At 42.7% G+C, this 21,453-nt stretch overlaps 2 protein-coding genes, 1 long non-coding RNA gene and 1 pseudogene across 3 annotated transcripts in view; 1 reads left to right on the forward strand and 3 right to left on the reverse strand.

The window, feature by feature from the left end:
• The window catches only part of LOC135100615 (dnaJ homolog subfamily C member 2-like), a 52,933-nt pseudogene that overhangs the window by 14,221 nt on the left and 17,259 nt on the right, over positions 1–21,453 (reverse strand).
• LOC135100618 (dnaJ homolog subfamily C member 2-like) lies at positions 3,755–7,320 on the reverse strand. Its single transcript, XM_064003679.1, has 6 exons — positions 7,181–7,320; positions 6,777–6,852; positions 5,626–5,833; positions 4,963–5,052; positions 4,538–4,626; positions 3,755–4,181 (listed from the first exon to the last, which is right to left on the reverse strand). The coding sequence occupies exons 3-6, from the start codon at positions 5,823–5,825 to the stop codon at positions 3,877–3,879; spliced, it is 684 nt and encodes a 227-aa protein (XP_063859749.1). The 5' UTR covers positions 5,826–5,833; positions 6,777–6,852; positions 7,181–7,320; the 3' UTR covers positions 3,755–3,876.
• Positions 7,320–21,453, reverse strand: part of LOC135100619 (uncharacterized) — a 32,274-nt gene continuing 18,140 nt past the window's right edge. The window contains exons 2-3 of the long non-coding RNA XR_010268822.1: positions 11,717–11,893; positions 7,320–7,457 (exon numbers count right to left, since the gene is read on the reverse strand). This is a non-coding gene — a long non-coding RNA (uncharacterized LOC135100619). The remainder of the gene's footprint in view (positions 7,458–11,716; positions 11,894–21,453) is intronic.
• Positions 13,444–20,172, forward strand: LOC135100611 (peroxidasin-like). Its single transcript, XM_064003674.1, has 8 exons — positions 13,444–13,682; positions 13,801–13,993; positions 14,211–14,491; positions 15,358–15,531; positions 15,999–16,175; positions 16,363–17,009; positions 17,592–17,677; positions 17,812–20,172. The coding sequence occupies exons 1-8, from the start codon at positions 13,508–13,510 to the stop codon at positions 17,978–17,980; spliced, it is 1,902 nt and encodes a 633-aa protein (XP_063859744.1). The 5' UTR covers positions 13,444–13,507; the 3' UTR covers positions 17,981–20,172.

The raw sequence follows: 21,453 nt of genomic DNA on the forward strand, positions 1-21,453 counted from the left end.
GGGATGAATGATTGAGAATAATGGTTAACTCTTGCATTAAAGAGGTAGACAGAATAGAGATGAAAGAAAGAAGAAAGACTTGTGCAGTGAGGCATGCAGTTAGCAAGATCAGAAGAGCAGTTGGCATGAAAATAGCAGTAGGAGGTAGCAAGAGACTCAACACTGCAGTGATGAAAAAGAGGCTGAAGACAGTCAGTTAGAACACACTAGAAAGAAAGTGCACCACGAAAATTCAATATATTTGTCAGGAGAATTTTTGATTATGTTAGCGATCACAGAGACAAGTGTGTGGTAAGTTCTTACATGTCAAGCAGATTCTACCCTCCTCCTCACCTTCCTCTCTTTTTTGAATGCTTTCTTCAGCACCTCTCTTTCCTTCTTTTCTACCTCCTGTTTTGCTCTTTACTCTGCCTCCTCTGCTTCTCTTTTCTTTCTCTCTGCTTCCTCAGCTTCCTGCCTTACCTGAAAACACCAAATTTACACATTAGCAAGACATATCATTCAAAAAAAAGACAACATAGCATGGTATTTCAAAATACGAGTATATGGCATTTCCGAGCATAAGACATGAAAAATACAAATCAATGAGAAAAATGTGAAGCCTTGGTCTGTTGTAGAAATCAATGCATATATGTGTCCGAGAGTAGTTAGAGATTGGCCTGGTGCTAATACTGGAGATCACAATGTGCACTCACCCTCTCCTCCTCTTCTTGTTTTTGCCTGATTGCCTCTGCTTTTGCCTTTTTCTGAGCCAGTCTTCTTTCCTTGTCTTCTTCTTTAAATCTTAAAAAAATTATATATATATATATATATATATTAGGGTGGCCCTTATTTTCGAAAGTTTGAAAATCCAGTCTCCAAACCCGGATTCTTGTTCCACTCTATGAGAAAACCACGCGAGTAATTTTTTTTTTAAATCGAATAATATTTACCCGGTGCTCAACGACCTTGAAGTTTTACTATATAAGATCATTTTCACGTTCAACGATACAGGGGCTTTGTCGGTGACAAATGCCGCGGCTCTATTCTCAGATGCTCTCGTTGGTGGACTATGGACCAAGGACTGTGTGTGGCAACTCTCGTCTAGTGCTCCTTTTCCTCTGTCTAGGATTTGTCTAGTGCTTGGCAGTACTTTTTCAACGTGTTTGCATGTTTCTGGAGTGCGTTACTAACTGTTGTCAATCCTTTCTCATTTTCAGGCTAAGATGGCTTCTAAGCGACGTTATCTGTGTGCCCCCATAAACGAGATATCTGGAGCCCAACTTCCATCCTCTGGAGAAGTTCTGGGCCTCCTGACCTACAAGTTGGACGTAGAGAAGATGACGGTGGTGGACGCGTCCCGGAAGGTCTCGAAAATTGTTGAGGCGCTGTGGGCTAAGGCTAGAATTCCCATGCAGCGGATTGACACCGTCGTCAAGAACATCCAGACCTTGTACAAGGAGTACACCCTTGTACGCAAGAACAAGGCACGGACAACAGGAACACAAGTGAAGAGGGAGGAGGAGTTCAAGGAGCGCCTGGCGAATCTCTTCGACGTCGCGAAGGCCGGCGCTTTAGAGACAATGACAAACGAGGAGGACAAAGCTTTTCTTCTCGCTCAACGTGAACCAGGACGCCGGGGACGCATGGGAGGGGTGGACACAGCACTAGCTGCCCAAGAACAGCGATCGTCACAGCGGCAAGCGACACAGGAGGTGAGGAAGCGACGCGCGGAGGAGGAGGCGTCGACGTCCGCGGCAAGAGTCCAGTTGGAGGATTCGTCCTCAACCTCCTCTAGCACCAGCGCCGAAGGAAGCCCCACACTTGGTATCTCCCCAGTCCCACCCAAACGGCCTCGAGCGAACCTCAACATCGTCACCCCGGACGTGGCGGCCTCTTTGGATCGCGTCAAGGTGAGCGACCGTGGCGCAGTGTTCGTCCTCACCGAGACAGCGCGTGCCCTGGGGCACGACACAGTTGAGTACAACATCAACAGGACATCGATCCAAAGCCAGCGCCGTCGTCACCGCGAGCAACTGGCCTCCGCCCTCAAGGAGAAGCTGCGAGTAGAAGGCCCCTTGGTAGTCCACTGGGACGGGAAGCTGATGCCGGATCTCACCAGCAACGCCCACGTCGACCGCCTGCCCATCCTCGTGTCTGGGGGAGGGGAGGTTCAGCTGCTGCAGGTGGCGAAGCTTCCCAGTGGAAGAGGGGCGAATGAAGCGAAGGCCGTCGTGGAGGCGTTGGAGAAGTGGAGCGTCGCTGACCGGGTCGTGGGGATGTCCTTTGACACCACCGCCGCCAACACGGGTCGCCACACCGGGGCGTGTACCCTGATTGAGCGGCAGCTGAAGAGCGACCTCCTCTACCTCGCCTGCCGGCATCACATTCTCGAGCTCGTGATCGAGGCGGTCTTCACGTCGGTGATGGGGCCAACTACAGGGCCTGCTGTCCTGCTGTTCAAGCGTTTCCAGGAGAGGTGGCCCTTCATCAACCAAGGCGAGTTCCAGCCGATCGAGGATGGAGCAGGAGAGGTCGACATCGAGTGGTTCCTTCAGGCCCTGAAAGAGCGGACAGACCTTCGGGACGACTACCGGGAACTTCTGGAACTAACCGTCATCTTTCTCGGCGGCGTACCTCCCCGCGGAATCCGCTTCCGTGCCCCTGGCCCCATGCACCACGCTCGGTGGATGAGCAAGGTGCTGTACTCGCTCAAGGTGTGGCTGTTCAGGGAACAGGTCAAACTGACGCCGAAGGAGGAGCGCGGACTGTTGAGGGTGGCCATGTTCTCCGCCCGCCTCTACAGCAAAGCCTGGACGCAAGCCCCACTTGCTGTCGCGGCTCCGCTCAACGATCTTCAGCTGCTTCAGGCACTGGACGGGTACGAGGACGCGGAGGTCTCCAAGGCCGCGACAAACAAGCTCCTCGGCCACCTCTGGTACCTCTCGGAAGAGCTGGTAGCCCTGGCGTTCTTCGACGACCGGGTTTCATCAGAAACAAAGAAGAAGATGGTAGCGGCGATTGAGGAGAAGGACGGCAACGACACAGCCCAGAAGCGAGTGACCATTCCCGCTTCAGCGATCAGCGGCTGCAGCCTTGAGGACTTCGTGACCTCCAATACGTCCTCGTTCTTCTCCAAGATGTCCATCGACAAGGGATTCCTGGCGTTGGAACCGGCAGACTGGAAGAAGGATGAGGCGTACGGCAAGGCGTGCAAAGCGCTGGGGAACCTGTCGGTCACCAATGACCACGCGGAACGAGGCGTCGCCCTGATTCAGGAATATAACCGGCTCCTGACGAAGGACGAAGAACAACTGCAGTTCCTCGTCCAGGTCGTCGCGGACCATCGGCGCCAGTTCCCGGACACCAGGAAGGGAACGCTTGCACGGACCGGGCGACAATGAGTGGCTAGCAACCACACAACCCCCGCCAGGAGAGGAAAGCGGCTAATACTCCCACGAGAGCAACGTGGGAGGGGGACCCGGAGTGCTTGTGACTAGCGTTCGATGAGTAAAATTTCAGAGTCGTTGAGCACCGTTTAAATATATTCCGATTTCAATGAAACCTTGCACAGCACGTTTCTGGGTCAAAAGGAACAAGAATCCGGGTTTGGAGCATAGACATTATTCGTTTGAAATTTCACCCCCCTACAGAGGGCCACCCTAATATATATATATATATATATATATATATATATATATATATATATATATATATATATATATATATATATATATATATATATATATATATATATATATATATAATTCTTCATCTCTTTCCCTCTTTTTCTATAAACTTACCCATTCTTTAGCTACAGAAGTAGACAGCAAAAGCAGCAATTAATTTTTCCCTCATAAGGAGTCAGAAGTAAAACAAGAACAGCTTCTTTGCAATCTAAATCATCATAAACCCTTCCATCAAAATGAAATTTGAAGTATTATGTAACAACAGAAAAAAGTACTCCTTGTGATAAATATCTCTTGGGATAATGCACAAAATTTCAACTTTTATTGGGATACAACGAAAATACACGAAATCAGTAATAAGTAACGAAACATACTTGGCTATCCTTGGGTCACAGGCATATGCATTGTCAACTAGCCTGCGCAATCGACCCATCTCCTCCTTCCGACGCCTCGCTCGCTCTACCTTGTTCTGCTTCTCTATCCATCGACGCTCCTCCCGGCTGGCAAGATTGACTGATTTAAAGAAGGGAAGGCGACCACAACATTGCAGTCACATTGCACTGTTACAAAATATTCAAAGAAACTAAAATGACCAGTTAAAGCAATCAGAACAATGTCAGTGCCAGTTTTCCTTGCCATAAGTCTGGGTATTCTGTCTATCCATATTAAATTTTCTTGTTATTTTTTCCAATGTCAAGTCTAGGCTTAAGTTTGGGCATTATTTCCTTATTCAATTAAAATTTTATTCAATGTTAATGTTTCAAGATACAAATTTCACCATTTTTGCTGCCTTTGGGAAGATAAAGCAAGGCTGGAGTGGAATACACATAACTCTAAAAAGACCAGACATACAAATAGTGAAGACTCACTCCTGTCCCTTCTCCTTTTCCTCCTCATCCAGATATGAAAACTCTTGCCAGGAATCAAAGTCGTACCAGAATCCATAGAAGCGATCAACCTGCACAGTGATGAAAATTAAGTCGGTTAACAATACAAAATAAACACTATTCATAAAGAAATCTTGAAATGATGTTTTATGTGTAAGTTACTGGACCCTCTATGCTGAGGAAAATTATAGTGTATGATATTTTAAACAAACTTTCAAAATTACTGGTCTATCTTTCCATCAACATAGCATATGATGATGGTAACTATAAAAAGTAAACTGTCACCAAATATCTACTTGCATTTCTGCTACTAGTAATCTCACTTCTAAAACAGTACAAGGGAGATTGATGTGACTGTACAGGCCAATCACTCTCTCCAGTTACTTAATCTGCTAATCTGGACTGACCTTTTGTTTGGTGTCATCAGGTTTGCCCAAGCCAGGAACGTGCTTGTGGGTGGACCAACGAGCATTGCACTCAAACACCCCTGTGAAAATCTGCAATGCAACACTGTGCCTTACAAAGATGTGGTGGAGACTGAAGAAGATGGAGAGAGAGAGAGAGAGAGAGAGAGAGAGAGAGAGAGAGAGAGAGAGAGAGAGAGAGAGAGAGAGAGAGAGAGAGAGAGAGAGAGAGAGAGAGAGAGAGAGAGAGAGAGTTATATAATCTAATATATAGACCTGACATTACAATATGAGATGGAGTTAATCCCTTCAGTGATATGTAATCATCCACACCACTACAAGTAATGTATACAATCTTTATAACCACCTGCAAGAAAAAAGCGGTGAAAAGGAATAGATTTTTTGCAATTTCTAGCCAGTATAATGTTTGGAGATGGCTGTAGAATGTGAAGAATTGTCCCAGAGTGGTTAGTGGTAAAGAAAAGATGTACCAAATAGCAATGAATACTGAACTTTCAATTCTTTGTTGAGTCATTTTTCTTCCTAATAGGAGTTAGCGCTTGCCTTGTGTGCACATATATTTGACATTACAGTATGACATGGAGTTAAAAGACCTTTGAATTCTTTGTGGAATAAATTTTCTTCTTAGTGGGGATCAGCGCTTACCTGGAAGAAGTTTGCCTTATTGTGTGCACTGACAGCCGGCACCTCGTCATCAAACTCTGGGTCCACCGAGTCCCAGGAGCGTCGCTTGATGGGGTCCCGAGAATCTCATAGGCTTTGGTGATGCAGGTGAAGTAGTCATCGTCATCCCTCACCTCCTCCCCAGCTGCTCGCTGCTTGTCTGGGTGGTGCCACAGAACCATCGTGCGGTCTGTGAGGAGTAACACAATGGACGGAAGTGCACACTAATGCTGCACTCTCATTCCTTTACCCAAGTGTTGGGTCATCCTGTTTTAAGCACGTACCAAAGGGAATGCTAATTATTATATTAGACTTACAGATATCTTAGCATAAAACCAATGATCAGAAAATATAATGTCTATCTATCTATCTATATATCAGGTTGCCAATCCCACATGGGGTGGCCCAGACAAACCACCACACACTCTTACAAATATCATTCACACTCATAGCCATAGGGGCGCCAACTATTCTTCAGACACATTCTCTCTGCTCTTCTGTATGCACCACCTAGCTACAATTCAAGAGCTTGTTAAAGCTAACAGTTATGGGCATGGTTTCATAATTAATAGTAATTACTACAAACAACATGATGGCATTCCCTTTGGGTTCTACTTTAGCAAATGTATCCCAAATGATTGGTGTGAGCAAAACTTCAATAATTAGCCATGCAATGTCAATAGCAGGCAACAAACTGCCTGTGCCAGATGATTGACAAAAGTCAACTGACAATGCTCCTCGCTGTGGGCCACAGGAAGACACAGCTCGCCCACGCCCACTCACTGTCAGTGTGGCCACACTTATTTGGTACAATGCTCCCACTTTTCTCACCATTTATCACACTCACCTGCTTGCTCACAACCATTGCCAGTGTGGCCATAGTCATAGTCTCAAACCACCATACTACACCCCAGGAGCTTTGGTATAGCAAAGCCAACCACATACATCCATAGCAAGGCACAAATAAAATGTAGTTATTGAAAATATACAAATAAAATAAAAATACCAAGACTAAAAGGGCTGACACTGCAACTGAAAACTGGCACTATAAAAATACCTTCAAACAGCAGGTGCACTAAAACTTGGTACTCAGTACACTATACACTCTAGCTCCAGATGCCACCAGGACTTACACGCTCTTTTGATGTCATCATCAGAGGCCTTGTACCTGTGCTTTCGGAGTCCCAGTACTGCATAATGATCCTGGTCCTGAAAGGCAATGTTGTAGAAATGTATCAATATATAAAAGAAAGATACTAATCAAATAAATGACAGAGGTAAGTGATGCTCTCATAGTGAACAATCAAGACAGAACTATATATGCTAGATAAGTTTAGGTTTTGAAAAGAGCTTAGTAAGAACTGGTTCACAGAGTAGTGGACAAATAGAACAGGCTTAGCATTCATGTGGTCAGCACCTACACCATAAGTGATATCATGAGGTTAGATGACTAGGCATATGCATATAGAGGCCAGATGGCAATAGGAAGGCTGACTGCATGGGGAAGAGGAGGATAACAGATTTTCATGGTTAGTACAGGAGTTATCCAGTGTAGGCCAGCCAATCTTTTGCAGTCTTCTCCATTCTTATGTTGCTATGACTGGACCATGCTGGCTGAGTTCTCACCTTCCAGTCTGCTGGGTTGAGAGAGCGAAGATAGTGTATGTCATCGTCCACCTCCACCTCCTGAGCCTCCTCCTCCTCACTCTCCTCTTCACTTTCCCCAACTGAGGAGGTGAGGTGGCCCCGCAGACGCCGTGCCTCATATATGTGGAACCATCGTCCCACTGGTTCTACCTCCACCTGGATGAGTGCTGTGGAAGGGAGAGGTAGAGAGAAAATAAAACAGATATTACCAAGAATACCATTCAGGATGCTGAGGAAATAAAGGACATATTGTACAGAAAGAGACAGAAAAGAAAAATACCATAAGAGAAGAACAACTAGAAGGTCATCTCTAAAAAGTACACACACACACAAAGAGACAGACCATGAAAGATAAAGAGATGTTGTTGCAGAGACTATACACCAAAACATCATCTGAGAAATTCTCATCTACATACAAAAGCCCCCTGGTTAAGTTAAGTTAGTGTTCTTAATGGGGGCATCCACTGGAGAAAGATGCACTGGTTAAGCTGGATTAGTGTCTTTAAAGGGGGGACAGGACTCGCCTTTCAGTTAGGTTGGGTAAAGTTAGGTTAAGCTAGAAAGTTCCCAGTTTTCAATATATGGCACCTCATCCTTAGACTTTCCAACGAATGTCAAAATTTGGCATAATTTAGCTTCTTCCACCCTAAAACTCCATTTTCCCACCATGTCTCCAAGCTTGTTAGGGACAGAAAAAAGATAGGATTTGTGGTGTTAAACTGCAATTTACTGGTAAGAATAGCATAATGGGAGATCTGGGTGATGGAGCCTCCCAATTAGCAAGGTTAGTAATCTCACAGTTAGAATAGTGTAGTGGGGAATATGGGGGGGATGGGATATTCTCTGTTTGTTGACTATTTTTAAGGATTTCTGCGCAAAACAGTGTTTTTACTCCTTAAACTTTTCAGGCTTCCCAACTTTGGTTTATTTTGGCCTGCACTCCCCTACCTTAAAAATGTAAAAAGAAAACAGGAAAAGGAGTGGAGAAAATTAACGGTGAAAAAAATTGTATTTTCGGACAAAATGAAAAACCTAAAATTCTATAGATATAAAATGTAGATATATTAACAAAGTTTCTATGATATCTCTTTCAAAGCAATTAACTAAAAATAAAGCCTGAGGGAAAGAAAAGGATAATATGGAGATAACCTTAGCCTCTTCTAGGGTTAATACGTACATGTCAGATAGAATTAAGGTTGTAGAATATCATGCAATATATATCAACTTCTGGAAACTTGTAAAAAAAAAAAAAAAAAAAAAAAAAAAAAAAAAAAAAAAAAAAAAAAAAAAAAAAAAAAACAAGGTTAATGAACTGATGCATTCCCATGCTACACCCTCCCCTTCCAAGTGCTTGAGGGTCACTGTTGGCTGGCTGCTGGAGCTGTGCAGGGCAGGGTGAGGTTAGCCATTAAGGGAATCAGAATACTTATAGTTATTTGAAGTTATTACTTAATTATGAAAAAAAAAAAAAAAAAAAAAAAAAAAAAAGGAAAGGATTAGGGTTAGGGTTAGGTTAGTTTAGGTTACGTCAGGGTGAGGCTAGGTTAGCAAGACCTTCAAATAACTAAGTATTGTGATTCCTGTAATGGCTAACCCTGCCCTGCCCCACACACCTCTCGCAGCCAGCCAGCAATGACTCTCGACAACTCAGACGAGGAGTGTGTAGCATGGGGATGCATCAGTTCATTAACCTTTTACCTTTTTTTTGCTTAAACAAGTTTCTGTAAGTTGATATATATTGCAAGATATGCTACAACCTTAATTCTACCTGACATGTAAGTATTAACTTCAGAAAAGGCTAAGGTTACTTCAGAAGAGGTTTAGGTCCATATTCCCCCAACAAACACTTACTATGATTTCAAAGCCACAGAATGTACTATGTGCCCAGGAGGTACCACCCCTGTCGCCCCCCTTAATCTGTTCGGTAAAACTGCAGGGTTGGACCTCCTCTCTATTCATTAAAAACACATTGCAACGTGATAGAGTACTTACTATAGAACATGTCTGTGATGTTTTCAATGTGGGGAAGGCTTTTGTAAGGCCATAGTAATTAAATTAATAGCGCGCTGCCTCCAGAAACTAAGTCCACAATCATCCCAAGGATATAAGTTAGGTTAGGTTAGTAACCTTAGGGGTTCCAGGGGAGGCACAGCCCCCCTGGACCCCCTTTCTCACACATTGATGAATATAATTGAATACAAGAAGGGGAAATAATGAAAGTCTCTCTCTCTCTCTCTCTCTCTCTCTACCTAGCCATGTCGACACACGGCCTTGAAGACAAACCCTTTCACCACCACTACCACCACCACCACCTCCTCCTCTTCCTCCTCCTCTTCTTCTTTCGTATCATAGTCTATATTCTCCTCCTTTTTCTCCTCCTCCTCCTCCTCTTCTATTCCTCCTTCTCTATTCCTCTTCTTCATTGTTATTCCTCCTCCTCCTCCTCCTCCTCCTCCTCTTCCTTGTCTTCTTCCTTTGTGTAGTCCATATTCTCCTCCTCCTCCTCCTCTTCATAATCATCATCTTTTCTTCTCCTTCCTCTTCTTCTTCTTCTTCTTCTTCTTCTTCTTCTTCTTCTTCTTCTTCTTCTTCTCCTTCTCCTCCTCCTCTTCTCATACCTCACATTCACTTTCAACATCAAATCCTCCTCCTCCTCCTCTCCTCCTCCTCCTCCTCCTCCTCCTCCTCCTCATCTTCAGTAATTTCATGCCAACCAGAGATATCAAGTTAATGTGTCTTCGTATTGTTTTCCTCCTCCTCCTCCTCCTCCTCCTCCTCCTCTGAGAACTAACGGGGATTTTATTCATTTTTACTCTCACATTCCTTCCCTACTCTTCCCTACCTCCTCCTCCTCCTCCTCCTCCTCCTCCTCCTCCTCCTCTGAGAACTAACGGGGATTTTATTCACTTTTACTCTCACATTCCTTCCCTACTCTTCCCTACCTCCTCCTCCTCCTCCTCCTCCTCCTCCTCCTTCCCCTCCTCCTCCACTGTGATTATAAAATATGTTGTGTATTACATATATTGTTAAGCTCCAGAGAGAGAGAGAGAGAGAGAGAGAGAGAGAGAGAGAGAGAGAGAGAGAGAGAGAGAGAGAGAGAGAGAGAGAGAGAGAGAGAGAGAGAGAGAGAGAGAGAGAGAGAGAGAGAGAGAGAGAGAGAGAGAGAGAGAGAGAGAGAGAGAGGAAAGGTTAACCAGAAAGAATTTTAAGTGAAAGATGGAGAGAGAGAGAGAGAGAGAGAGAGAGAGAGAGAGAGAGAGAGAGAGAGAGAGAGAGAGAGAGAGAGAGAGAGAGAGAGAGAGAGAGAGAGAGAGAGAGAGAGAGAGAGAGAGAGAGGAAAGGTTAACCAGAAAGAATTTTAGTTAAGTGAAAGATGGAAATGAGAGAGAGAGAGAGAGAGAGAGAGAGAGAGAGAGAGAGAGAGAGAGAGAGAGAGAGAGAGAGAGAGAGAGAGAGAGAGAGAGAGAGAGAGAGAGAGAGAGAGAGAGGAAAGGTTAACCAGAAAGAATTTTAATTAAGTGAAAGATGGAAAGAGAGAGAGAGAGAGAGAGAGAGAGAGAGAGAGAGAGAGAGAGAGAGAGAGAGAGAGAGAGAGAGAGAGAGAGAGAGAGAGAGAGAGAGAGAGAGAGAGAGAGAGAGAGAGAGAGGAAAGGTTAACCAGAAAGAATTTTAATTAAGTGAAAGATGGAAAGAGAGAGAGAGAGAGAGAGAGAGAGAGAGAGAGAGAGAGAGAGAGAGAGAGAGAGAGAGAGAGAGAGAGAGAGAGAGAGAGAGAGAGAGAGAGAGAAATGAAATAAAAGAACAAAGAAAAGTAAAAATTTGAAAGAGCTAGACAGACAGACAGACGAGAGAGAGAGAGAGAGAGAGAGAGAGAGAGAGAGAGAGAGAGAGAGAGAGAGAGAGAGAGAGAGAGAGAGAGAGAGAGAGAGAGAGAGAGAGAGAGAGGGGGACCAGTCTTTCCTCCAGCAAACTGTTATTCCCTTCAAAGTTGCACTAAAATTTTCCCTCCAGCCACAAACATTATCTCTATTTCTTACTCACCTCAAGGCCTCTCTCTCTCTCTCTCTCTCTCTCTCTCTCTCTCTCTCTCTCTCTCTCTCTCTCTCTCTCTCTCTCAGTTAGTGTGACTCATCTAGCTATCTATTTATCTGTCTGTCCGTCTGTCTGTCTGTCTGTCTGTCTGTCTCTGATGTAACTAAATCTCTCTCTCTCTCTCTCTCTCTCTCTCTCTCTCTCTCTCTCTCTCTCTCTCTCTCTCTCTCTCTGGCTCTTTGAATCTCATTACCAGATGATACGTGGTATTTTTTTAAACAATGGTAATAATAATAAAATAATAATAATAATAATAATAATAATAATAATAATAATAATAATAATAATAATAGCAATAATAATAACAACAAATAATAATAATTAGAATTTTTACCTTTTACGAAGCTTGAAGTGGTGGTGGTGGTGGTGGTGGTGATGCTGGCTTGGATAAACAGTAGTAACAATAATATCCTTCATTGTATTATATATGGTGTAAGGTCTTGCGGTTTGCATTGATCTTGAGGCTTATTTCAGTTAGTCAGCTAGCCAAGCCTCCCCTCGCAGCAGTCATCTGCAAACACAACGTATATGATGCGCTGTTGAATTGCCGTCCTTGTATTCCTTCCAGTGTAATTATGGTGTTGATTTAATGTTATCTGTTGATGTTTACTTAGTTCATTGAACATGGTTTTAAGAAGCAAAATACAGTCGCCTTGGTACAGCCAGCTCGCTCACTTTTATACAGCGTAATGCACCAGATGTTCCTGAACACACATTAACCTCGTCTCCGCAGAGCAAATTTTGTTGTTTTCTTGGTGAGAGAGAGAGAGAGCAAACTGTGCACGGGGAGGGAGCCAGGGAGCTACAGGGAACCAGGACGCCGCTGTGTTGTTATGCCAAAACACTCAGCTGCGGCTTGTCATACCGAGTACGTCTTTACACTTTAAAAAGCTTGTCAGGGCGGCAATGTCCACTTGCTTACTTGGTAATGTGTCTCTGAGTCGCTGAATGTTGGCCAGGCAGCTGTTGTGTTCGTGGGACAGGTAAAATAAGCACAACAGCGGCTGGAACTCACCTCAGTCACAGATTCGTGCTTAAACTGTTTTGGCGCCGCCAAAAGACCATCTCAATATGCAGATTTTATTTCTAACTTATGAAAACAAATAATGTTTAGGGGATTTTATGCATTCATATTTTGTGGAAATATACTAGAAGAGGAAAAGTCTCACTAACCTTGAGTTTTATCAATTAAGGAGCAAAATAAGTGTTTTTGCCCGAAAATTTAGATGGTATGAAAAGCATACCATGTTTACAATCTTCACTATTGTCTCATTGTCTAGGTTATTACCTAGACAGACATGTAAAAATACTCTTAACTATTTTAGTATTTCGTTAGATGGTAACAGATATCCAAAAAAGAGATAAGATACCCAGTAACTCTTGTGAAATATGACACGATGAATGACAGTCTTCACTACATTATGACTTTTATGCTACGAGAGAGAAATGCTTTTGATGCCACCTTGTCTATAAGAGCAGGGTGAATGAGTGGAAGCCCCAATAAATTATTATCCTTTATGATATTACCTTATCCTTTGCTGTGTGTGTTATTCTTTGTCTATAAGAGCAGGGTGAATGAGTGGAAGCCCCAATAAATTGTTATCCTTTATGATATTACCTTAACCTTTGCTGTGTGTGTTATTCTGCTCTTACCTTATTTCCACCCAATCCATAAATTTGTCTAAAGCTCCCCAATGACTCAGTACTAACAACCTGATTGCTGAGTCTATTCCATTCTATCCTGTCTTTCTTAAATCTATCCTCAAGCTTGAATCCATTTTTACTTCTTGTCCTTCCCTGTTTACTGCCTCAGAGAATTTTGCTTATATCACCCTTGTTGCATCTCATATCACTTGAAGAAATGGATTAGACCTCCTTTTAATCTAATTCTGCCTTTATCAAGCACAAACCAATTATTTATTGCCCTACCTGGAGAATTTTGCTTATATCACTCTTATTATGTCCCCTATACCACTTTCCAAGACCATCAGACCCCTCTTAACCTCTACCTTTTATTAAGTTTAAACCAATTATTTATTTTCCTAAATATAATTACTGACCCTGAAAATTGTGTTTCCCTTTGTGTCATTGCATTATCTCGCTCCATTTCTTCTCCAGAGTGTGTATGACAGCCTGTGTGGTGACATGGTGGTGTCTGTGGCTGACTGTGGCAGGCATGGAGGTCTGGGGAGGAGGAGAGGATGGGGAAAGAGGAGGAAGAGAGGAGAGGTCCCTTCAGCAAATCCCCTTAGGAACCTCAGGATTTCCCTTACCTGTGGATATTGACCCCATTCCTTCAGGTAAGTGAGTAATGGGTGGTGATGGTGGTGTAAATTATCAGAGAGCTATCATAAATACTATCACTGAGTTTATGTAATGTTGCTTCACTAGTCTTATTAATGGTGACACTTCACACAGGCCCCAGAGAACAGATCAACCAAGTGACATCCTTCATTGATGGGTCGGTGATCTACGGGTCCAGCAAGGAGGAGAGTGACGAGCTGCGTGCCTTCTCTGGCGGCCTCCTCAAGGTGCAGCGCGGCCCGGCAAACACCCAGATCCTCATGGCCGACACCAACCAGATTGACTGCAAGACCTCAGGAAGATTCAAGTATGTGTTTGTGTGATAGATGAGTGCATTAGTTAGTGAAAGGGTTATTCAGAGCCTTAGACTGATGTATTTTGAGGTGAACATGACACAAAAACAGCAGAAATTTCCCATAATTAACAACAGAAAGCCAAGCAAACAATAAAACAACAGAGAAAATGATAAAAACACCACAGTTTTGTCTACCACGCCTCACCACTGACAGTCTCTCCACCACCAGAGCCAGGTCACGCAAGACTCGGGCAGCAGACGGCCAGCTCAAAGACATCGAGTCAGGTTCCCCAAACAACGTACTGGATTTGATGGAGGTTCTGCCTAACACTGACGTCAGCGATATCACGGAAATTCCTAGCGTGTTTGAGCGTGACGACCAGACACTGCCCTGCGACCACACTTTGCGTTTCCGCACAGCTACAGGGTGGTGCAATAATCTTAACTTCCCGTCCTTCGGCAAGTCGTTCAGGGCAAAAAGTCGACTCCTACGTCCTTCTTATGAAAACGGTGAGTGTCTGTCTGTCTGTATGTCTGTGTATGTGTGTATATATATGTGTGTGTGCATGTGTGTGTGTTGGTATTTGGGATAGGTCAAGAAATTAAGTGTTTAAGTTTGATGAAATAAGGGATAAAGTCAAGAGTACATCAGATAGATGTCTATGTGTCTGTATTAGTGTTAGGGATAGAACATAAATAATGTGTTCAGGCTTTATAAAGTTAAGAATCAGAGAGAAGTCATTTCAGTCAGCTAGAGGTCCCAAAGTGATATAGAGAGCATGACAAGGATGACATAAGCAAAATTCTCAGGGTCAGTAATCAGGACAGGACAAGAAATAAAGAACTGAAGCTTGATAAAGTTAGGAAAGAGTATAAATAAATATGTTTGTAAATGAGTCTGTGGTGCCTTGTCTGTGCTGGCCTGTGTGGGAATGCTAGCCTTGTATGTAGACAGAGAGACAGACAGATAGATATATTACTATTATTATTGTGTGTGTGAGTGTGTGGTGCCTTGTCTGGGCTGGCTTCTGTGGGATTGCTAGCCTTGTATGTAGATAGACAGACAGACAGATAGATATATTACTGTTATTATTGTGTGTGTGAGTGTGTGGTGCCTTGTCTGTGCTTTGTATAGGACTGCCAGTGTCACAGATAGATATATAAACTTAATTCTCACTGAAGTACCCCCATACTTTATCTTCTATAGGACTGCTAACCTGACAGATAGATAGATTAACAAACCAATTTCCTTACAGTACAATCAAGTACCCCCAAACCTTGCCTTCTGTGGGACTGCCAGCCTGACAGATAGATAAACAAATGAATTTCTTTACAATACACTCAAATACCCCTAAACCTTCTCTTGTCATCCCCAGGTCTGTCTAAACCTCGCGTCACTTCAGTCACCGGCAAGCCTCTCCCTTCCCCTCGGCTCATTTCCACCAACATGCACAACGACGTGTCTGCACCGCATGTCCGCTATACCCTAATGGTCATGCAGTGGGGCCAGTTTATTGACCATGATATTATTTTCACCCCCATCAACAAAGGTAGGTGTGTGTGTGTGTGTGTGTGTGTGTGTGTGTGTGTGTGTGTGTGTGTGTGTGTGTGTGTGTGTGTGTGTGTGTGTGTGTGTGTGTGTGTTTACATAGTTGTAGCTTCCAAGGTCTGATAAACTATTGATTTGTTGTCTCCTGATCTTTATATGTCTAGTTTTCTTTAATTTCTGCATACTTGTCACTAAAACTATATATTTTCTTAGTCTGTTCCTAACCTAATCTATCTTTGTTGTTTATCATTATCTGTTTTTTTTCCATTAGTTATCAAATCTCCTGTTTCTCTTTCTCATTCTAGTGTTAACAGGTATATGTTTTCTAATATTAACTTAACTGTGTATGTGTTGATAAAAAAAAAAAGTACTTATTCTCTCTTTACTTCATGTCTGTAAATACACTGACTCCTGGCCCAGCATCTCTTCACCTCACCCACTAAACACATTCACTTCTCTCTCTTCCAGGTTTCCAAGACTCGATTCTGGATTGCCGCAGATGTGACTCTCCCCAGACAGTCCACCCTGAGTGTTTCCCCATAGCCATTCCTCAGAACGATCCATTTTTCCCTCCTGTCAATATATCATCTGGCCAGCCATTCTGCATCCCCCTGACCCGCTCCATGCCAGGCCAGCTGACTCTAGGTGTGTGTGTGTGTGTGTGTGTGTGTGTGTGTGTGTGTGTGTGTGTGTGTGTGTGTGTGTGTGTGTGTGTGTGTGTGTGTGTGTGTGTGTGTGTGTGTGTGTGCAACATTTCCCTCTAACACACTGCACTCCTAATGACTATCTCTCTCTCTCTCTCTCTCTCTCTCTCTCTCTCTCTCTCTCTCAGATTACGATGCATACTGCAACCCAACAGTGCTCAATGAATTTGGCATAGCCTTCCGCTTTGGCCACTCTCTACTCAAGCCTTCCCTGGAGCGCATGGACGGAATATTTGCCAAGCGCAACCCTCCTGTCAAGCTGAGCGAACACTTCTTCAACCCAGACCTACTCTACCAGCCTGGGATGCTTGATGAGATCATCCACGGCCTGACTACTGTGTCCATGGAGACACTGGACCAGTTCTTGACAGATGAGGTGACCAACCATCTCTTTGAAGACAAGCGGCAGCCATTCTCTGGCCTGGACCTGGCTGCCCTCAACATCCAGCGAGGCAGAGACCATGGACTGCAGCCTTACAATGAGTACAGGGCCCTCTGTAACCTGACCAGGGCGAGGTCGTTTGATGACCTGCACAGGGAGATAGCGAGGCCGGTGATCGAGCGAATGAAACGGACGTACGCACACGTGGATGACATAGATCTGTTCACTGGTGGATTGATTGAGACGCCGCTGCACGGTGGACTGGTCGGTCCCACGTTCAGCTGCATCCTTGGCATTCAGTTCAGGAACCTCCGCTGCTGTGACCGGTTCTGGTATGAGAATGCTGACCCACTTGTGCGCTTCACCGACCCTCAGCTCACTGAAATAAGAAAGGTGGGTCTTCCTTGGTGGTGGTGGTGGTAGTAACAGTAGCAGTAGTCTATCCATCTGTGAGTAATGAGTGGTGGTGGTGGTAGCAGTAGTAGTAATAGTATCTCTGTTGGTGTTAAGTAGTGGTGGTAGTAATAGTAATAATAGTAGCAGTAGTATCTCTGTCTGTGGGTGGTGAGCAGCAGTAGTAGTAATAGCAATAGTTCATTTCTCTTTATATACCAGGCTGGCAATCCCACACAAGCCACACACACACACACACACACACACACACACACACACACACACACACACACACACACACACACACATTCTTATCCCAGTCAGCCATAGGATAGAAAGGAATAATAGTAGTAGAAATAATAGTAGCATTAGTAAAAGTAAATCACCTTACTTATCAAATCAACTTAAAATCTAAGTAACCTTGCCAAATCTACTCAAAACTTAACTTAATTACCTAATCTGTCCTAAATCTAGTTATGTCTAACCTTACTAATCAAATTAGCTAACTTATCTTGATCTTACTTAACAAATTAAGTGTTTTAGCAGCAAACAAATGAGCTCAAGTGTGTCTCTTCTCTACAGGTGACACTGGCCAAGCTTCTGTGTGACAACTGTGACAATGTGGAAAGTGAACAGCGGTCTGTCTTTGACCTTCCAGACCCCTTCCTGTAAGTACTGCTCCTGCACACACACACACACACACACACACACACACACACACACACACACACACACACACACACACACACACACATACAGACACAGACAAAATGCTATCCCCTCATCCCTTCCTCACCCCCAGGAACCCCCGAGTGTCATGTCGCGACCTCCCCGGGGTGAACCTTGAGCTGTGGAAAGAGGAGCACGAAGAAGAGGAAGACCTACATAGGATCAGATGGAAGGACCATGTCAATGAAGACACAAGAGACAAAGGATTAGATGAAAGAATGCCTCAAAGCAGAAACATCTGAAGAAGACTTTTGTAAAGAGCAATCCCAAATAGAAATTAGGGTGGGAAGAAGCAGCGTTGGCACTCACCACATTGGTAACATAGATGCCCAGGAGTGTTCGTCGTGCTGGCCGTTCCACTAGGATGGCCATGAGGCTGCCAATGAACCCTGGCACAAAGGAGACTGTGAAAAAGTTGAAGTGCTGCAGAATGTGTCTGTGGGAGTAAACAACAAACATATCATTAACAATTAAACAATTTGACATTTCATAGAGGTGACTCAATTTCAGCTACCGTATTTGATAGCTTATAAGACACACCTTAAAAAAGTCTCAGAAAATTAGCCAGCGTCTTATAAGGCCAAGGTTCAGCTCTGGGGCAGTGGCTAGTAGTAAGTCTATGGCAACAGTGGCCCTTAAATCAAACCACAAACATCTTCACACATGTAAACAAAGTGATGATCATTTCTAAATCTCAAAAACAACTCTTTTTTTTGTAAGGTAACAATGTATAACAGATCATACTTAATGGTAATTCACATAAAATAACACCAGTCAGAAAGAAATTAAGTGACTATGCTTACGTTGTTTGTACCAAAACAAATTCACCATTAGTTAAACATCAAACCTGGCAACACATGCAAGGTTCACTGCGTTCCTTAGGTAAGATACACCTTCATACAACAGAAATTATGCCTATCTTTTAACATTTTTATCTCGCATGTGTGTTCAACAAAACTTGAAGCTAATGAGAAACTATATTTTTTTCAGAAAACCTAACATAACAAAAGATTTTATAAGTGAAAAGAGAGTCACAAAGTAGGGTGACTCATGGTGATGGTCTGCACAATAATCATGCAATACAGTTTATGCAATAGTGTTTAAAATTTCCAGATTCCATTTCCCCAACATAATGGGGTCACAGAAACAACGTGTACACAATGGCGTATAAGTTACAAAATTATAAAATTTCCCAAGGAAAAATATTGGAATCTAATAAGGATCTGAATACATATGAGAGGGCATCAAATGTCAGGTTAAATCCTTCACTTCATATACAGAGCTTAAACCCATTTATTTATCTTTTTTTTTTTTTTCAATGCCTGCCCAAACTGAGATGCATCTTATAACCCCATATGTCTTATAAACTGTCAAATACAGTATTTTCTATTTTACAGTATTTTATCTTGTTCCAACAGGAAAATACTAATTTTACAGTATTTTATCTTGTTCCAACTGGAAAATACTAATTTTTTTGTCATTTTATATGCTAATGATGAAGTGCTTCAATGGCTGTCCTTCATCAATATCCTATGGTCACCTCCTCTCTCCAAACTAATCAACAAGAACTCATGCACTATACTTGGTTTGTGTAGTAACAAGAATTGTGGGAGCTGATCACAACACACTATGACCACTGACTACTTAAATGTGTATTCATTCACATAAACTATACTATATCTTAATTAATTGACTATCCATGCACAAAAACATAAAAAATAAATAAACAAATAAGTAGATAAACAGAAAAAGATTACTATGTTATGCAACTCCATGGTTTCATATAAATTTCCCAGAGTAAAAGCAAGCATGACACACTCAGTATAATAGCATGTATATTACACTTACTACTTCCAAACTGCCCCAACATGTGCATGGGAAAGGCCACACCTGGCATGCTCACCTGACAACACAGTAGGAGCCAATGTACCCAAAAGCATTGACTGTCAGGAAACAAACTGATGTTGTTAAGTAGTTCTTCAAGAGCTTTTTTCCATACTTCATACTTATTTTCCGAGCATTCACAAGACTGGTTAGCTGCATGCAAACAAATGCAAGTCATTAATATTACAAAGATAAACCTCAAAATACAAAGTGTCATTCCCAATTCAAAAGAAAAAGGAAAGAAAAGGAGAAATAAAGAAAGCAAGCAAGTAAAATTATTAACTCCTGATCAAAGTCTTCCTTCCACTTTTGAAGCCAGAAAGCAAAATCATATTCCCCTTCACCTCACACTCTACTTACACCAGATCTATCATGGCATAAGGTAATTGATATGAAAAGTTCTATGCATAGCTATAATCCATTTTCACCTCTTTTTACCAATATAGTAACAGTAATCTTTAACATTTTGTCACCTAATGACACCATCACACACATTTTCAGTAACTGTAGATAATTCTAATGAGCCAAAATAAAATTACAGTAGATGCAATGCAATATTTTATCGCAATCACCCCTTTACTGCCAAGTGTTACCTTTTTAAATTATATTCTAAACTTCCATCAAGCTTAGGAAGCCAGTGCAGTTGCCAGAACAGTTTACTAGACACAATGAGGATAGTATCCCTCTAACATAAAAAAAAAAAAAAAAAAAAAAAAAAAAAGGTCACATACCAAGTACACCACACCATAGATTTTGATGCTTTCAATGAACCCAATGATACAGATTTCAAAGGAGGCTGAGGAGCACGAGTGTTTCCAGCAGTGGCCGAGCTCATAGCAGGAGTATGGCAGGATCTTGCTGAAGCTCCACATCCTGCTGTTGTTACCACTACTGCTCCTGCTGGTACCTGTCTCTCCTCACTACCTAAAGGGCAACACATGAAAAGGGAACATAAGCATGGGTGTGCTGTCAATCCTCCTGTCTAAGTACTAACTTGTGCAAGCAATCTATTGAGGTGTTGAAACAACTCCCACAGGAAGCATATGAAAAACAAATACACAGGCACCAGATCACAAGACAATACTATTCAGTTAACAATGAAGTATGTATGCTGTAAATTTCTCATGTACGTTAAACTGCAGATATCCAGACTGAGAATGCCTCAAGTACCTTGTGATAAATAAAGCTCAACACATCATCAAATAAGTCACCAGCATCAAGGCAGTTTTTTGTTCAAGCAAGTCAGTTCTTAGAATCCCACAAAAGCAACTGTCAAGATCTGCAGATACACTTAAACTATCAGATGCATCAATGGTGATGCAGCAAAACCAGTCTCATCACATAAAAAATATAAAAAAATCAAAGATGTATGTTGGAGTCATCATAGATATCACAGAGAGGATATCATCTCAAGTAGAGCAGTGTCACATCATCTTAATCCTTATCACAGGCAAAATAGTTGATAAGATATTTCATGAGCTCAGTGATAAACACTATACTCAGTAATCTGATAATGAAACTGTAAGATGTTCTTTAAAGAGGAAAAGAATGCTTATTAAAAAGAATCCCAAAAAATATATTGGCTCCTGACAGACGCTATGGTCCCAATACCTAAAACGAGAGAGAGAGAGAGAGAGAGAGAGAGAGAGAGAGAGAGAGAGAGAGAGAGAGAGAGAGAGGAGAGAGAGAGAGAGAGAGAGAGAGAGAGAGAGAGAGAGAGAGAGAGAGAGAGAGAGAGAGAGAGAGAGAGAGAGAGAGAGAGAGAGAGAGAGAGAGAGAGAGAGAGAGAGAGAGAGAGAGAGAGAGAGAGAATGATAGGCAACAAATTCAT

The sequence above is a fragment of the Scylla paramamosain genome, chromosome 5 (assembly GCF_035594125.1).
Source record: "Scylla paramamosain isolate STU-SP2022 chromosome 5, ASM3559412v1, whole genome shotgun sequence".
In the NCBI taxonomy this organism is placed as follows: Eukaryota; Metazoa; Arthropoda; class Malacostraca; order Decapoda; family Portunidae; genus Scylla; species Scylla paramamosain.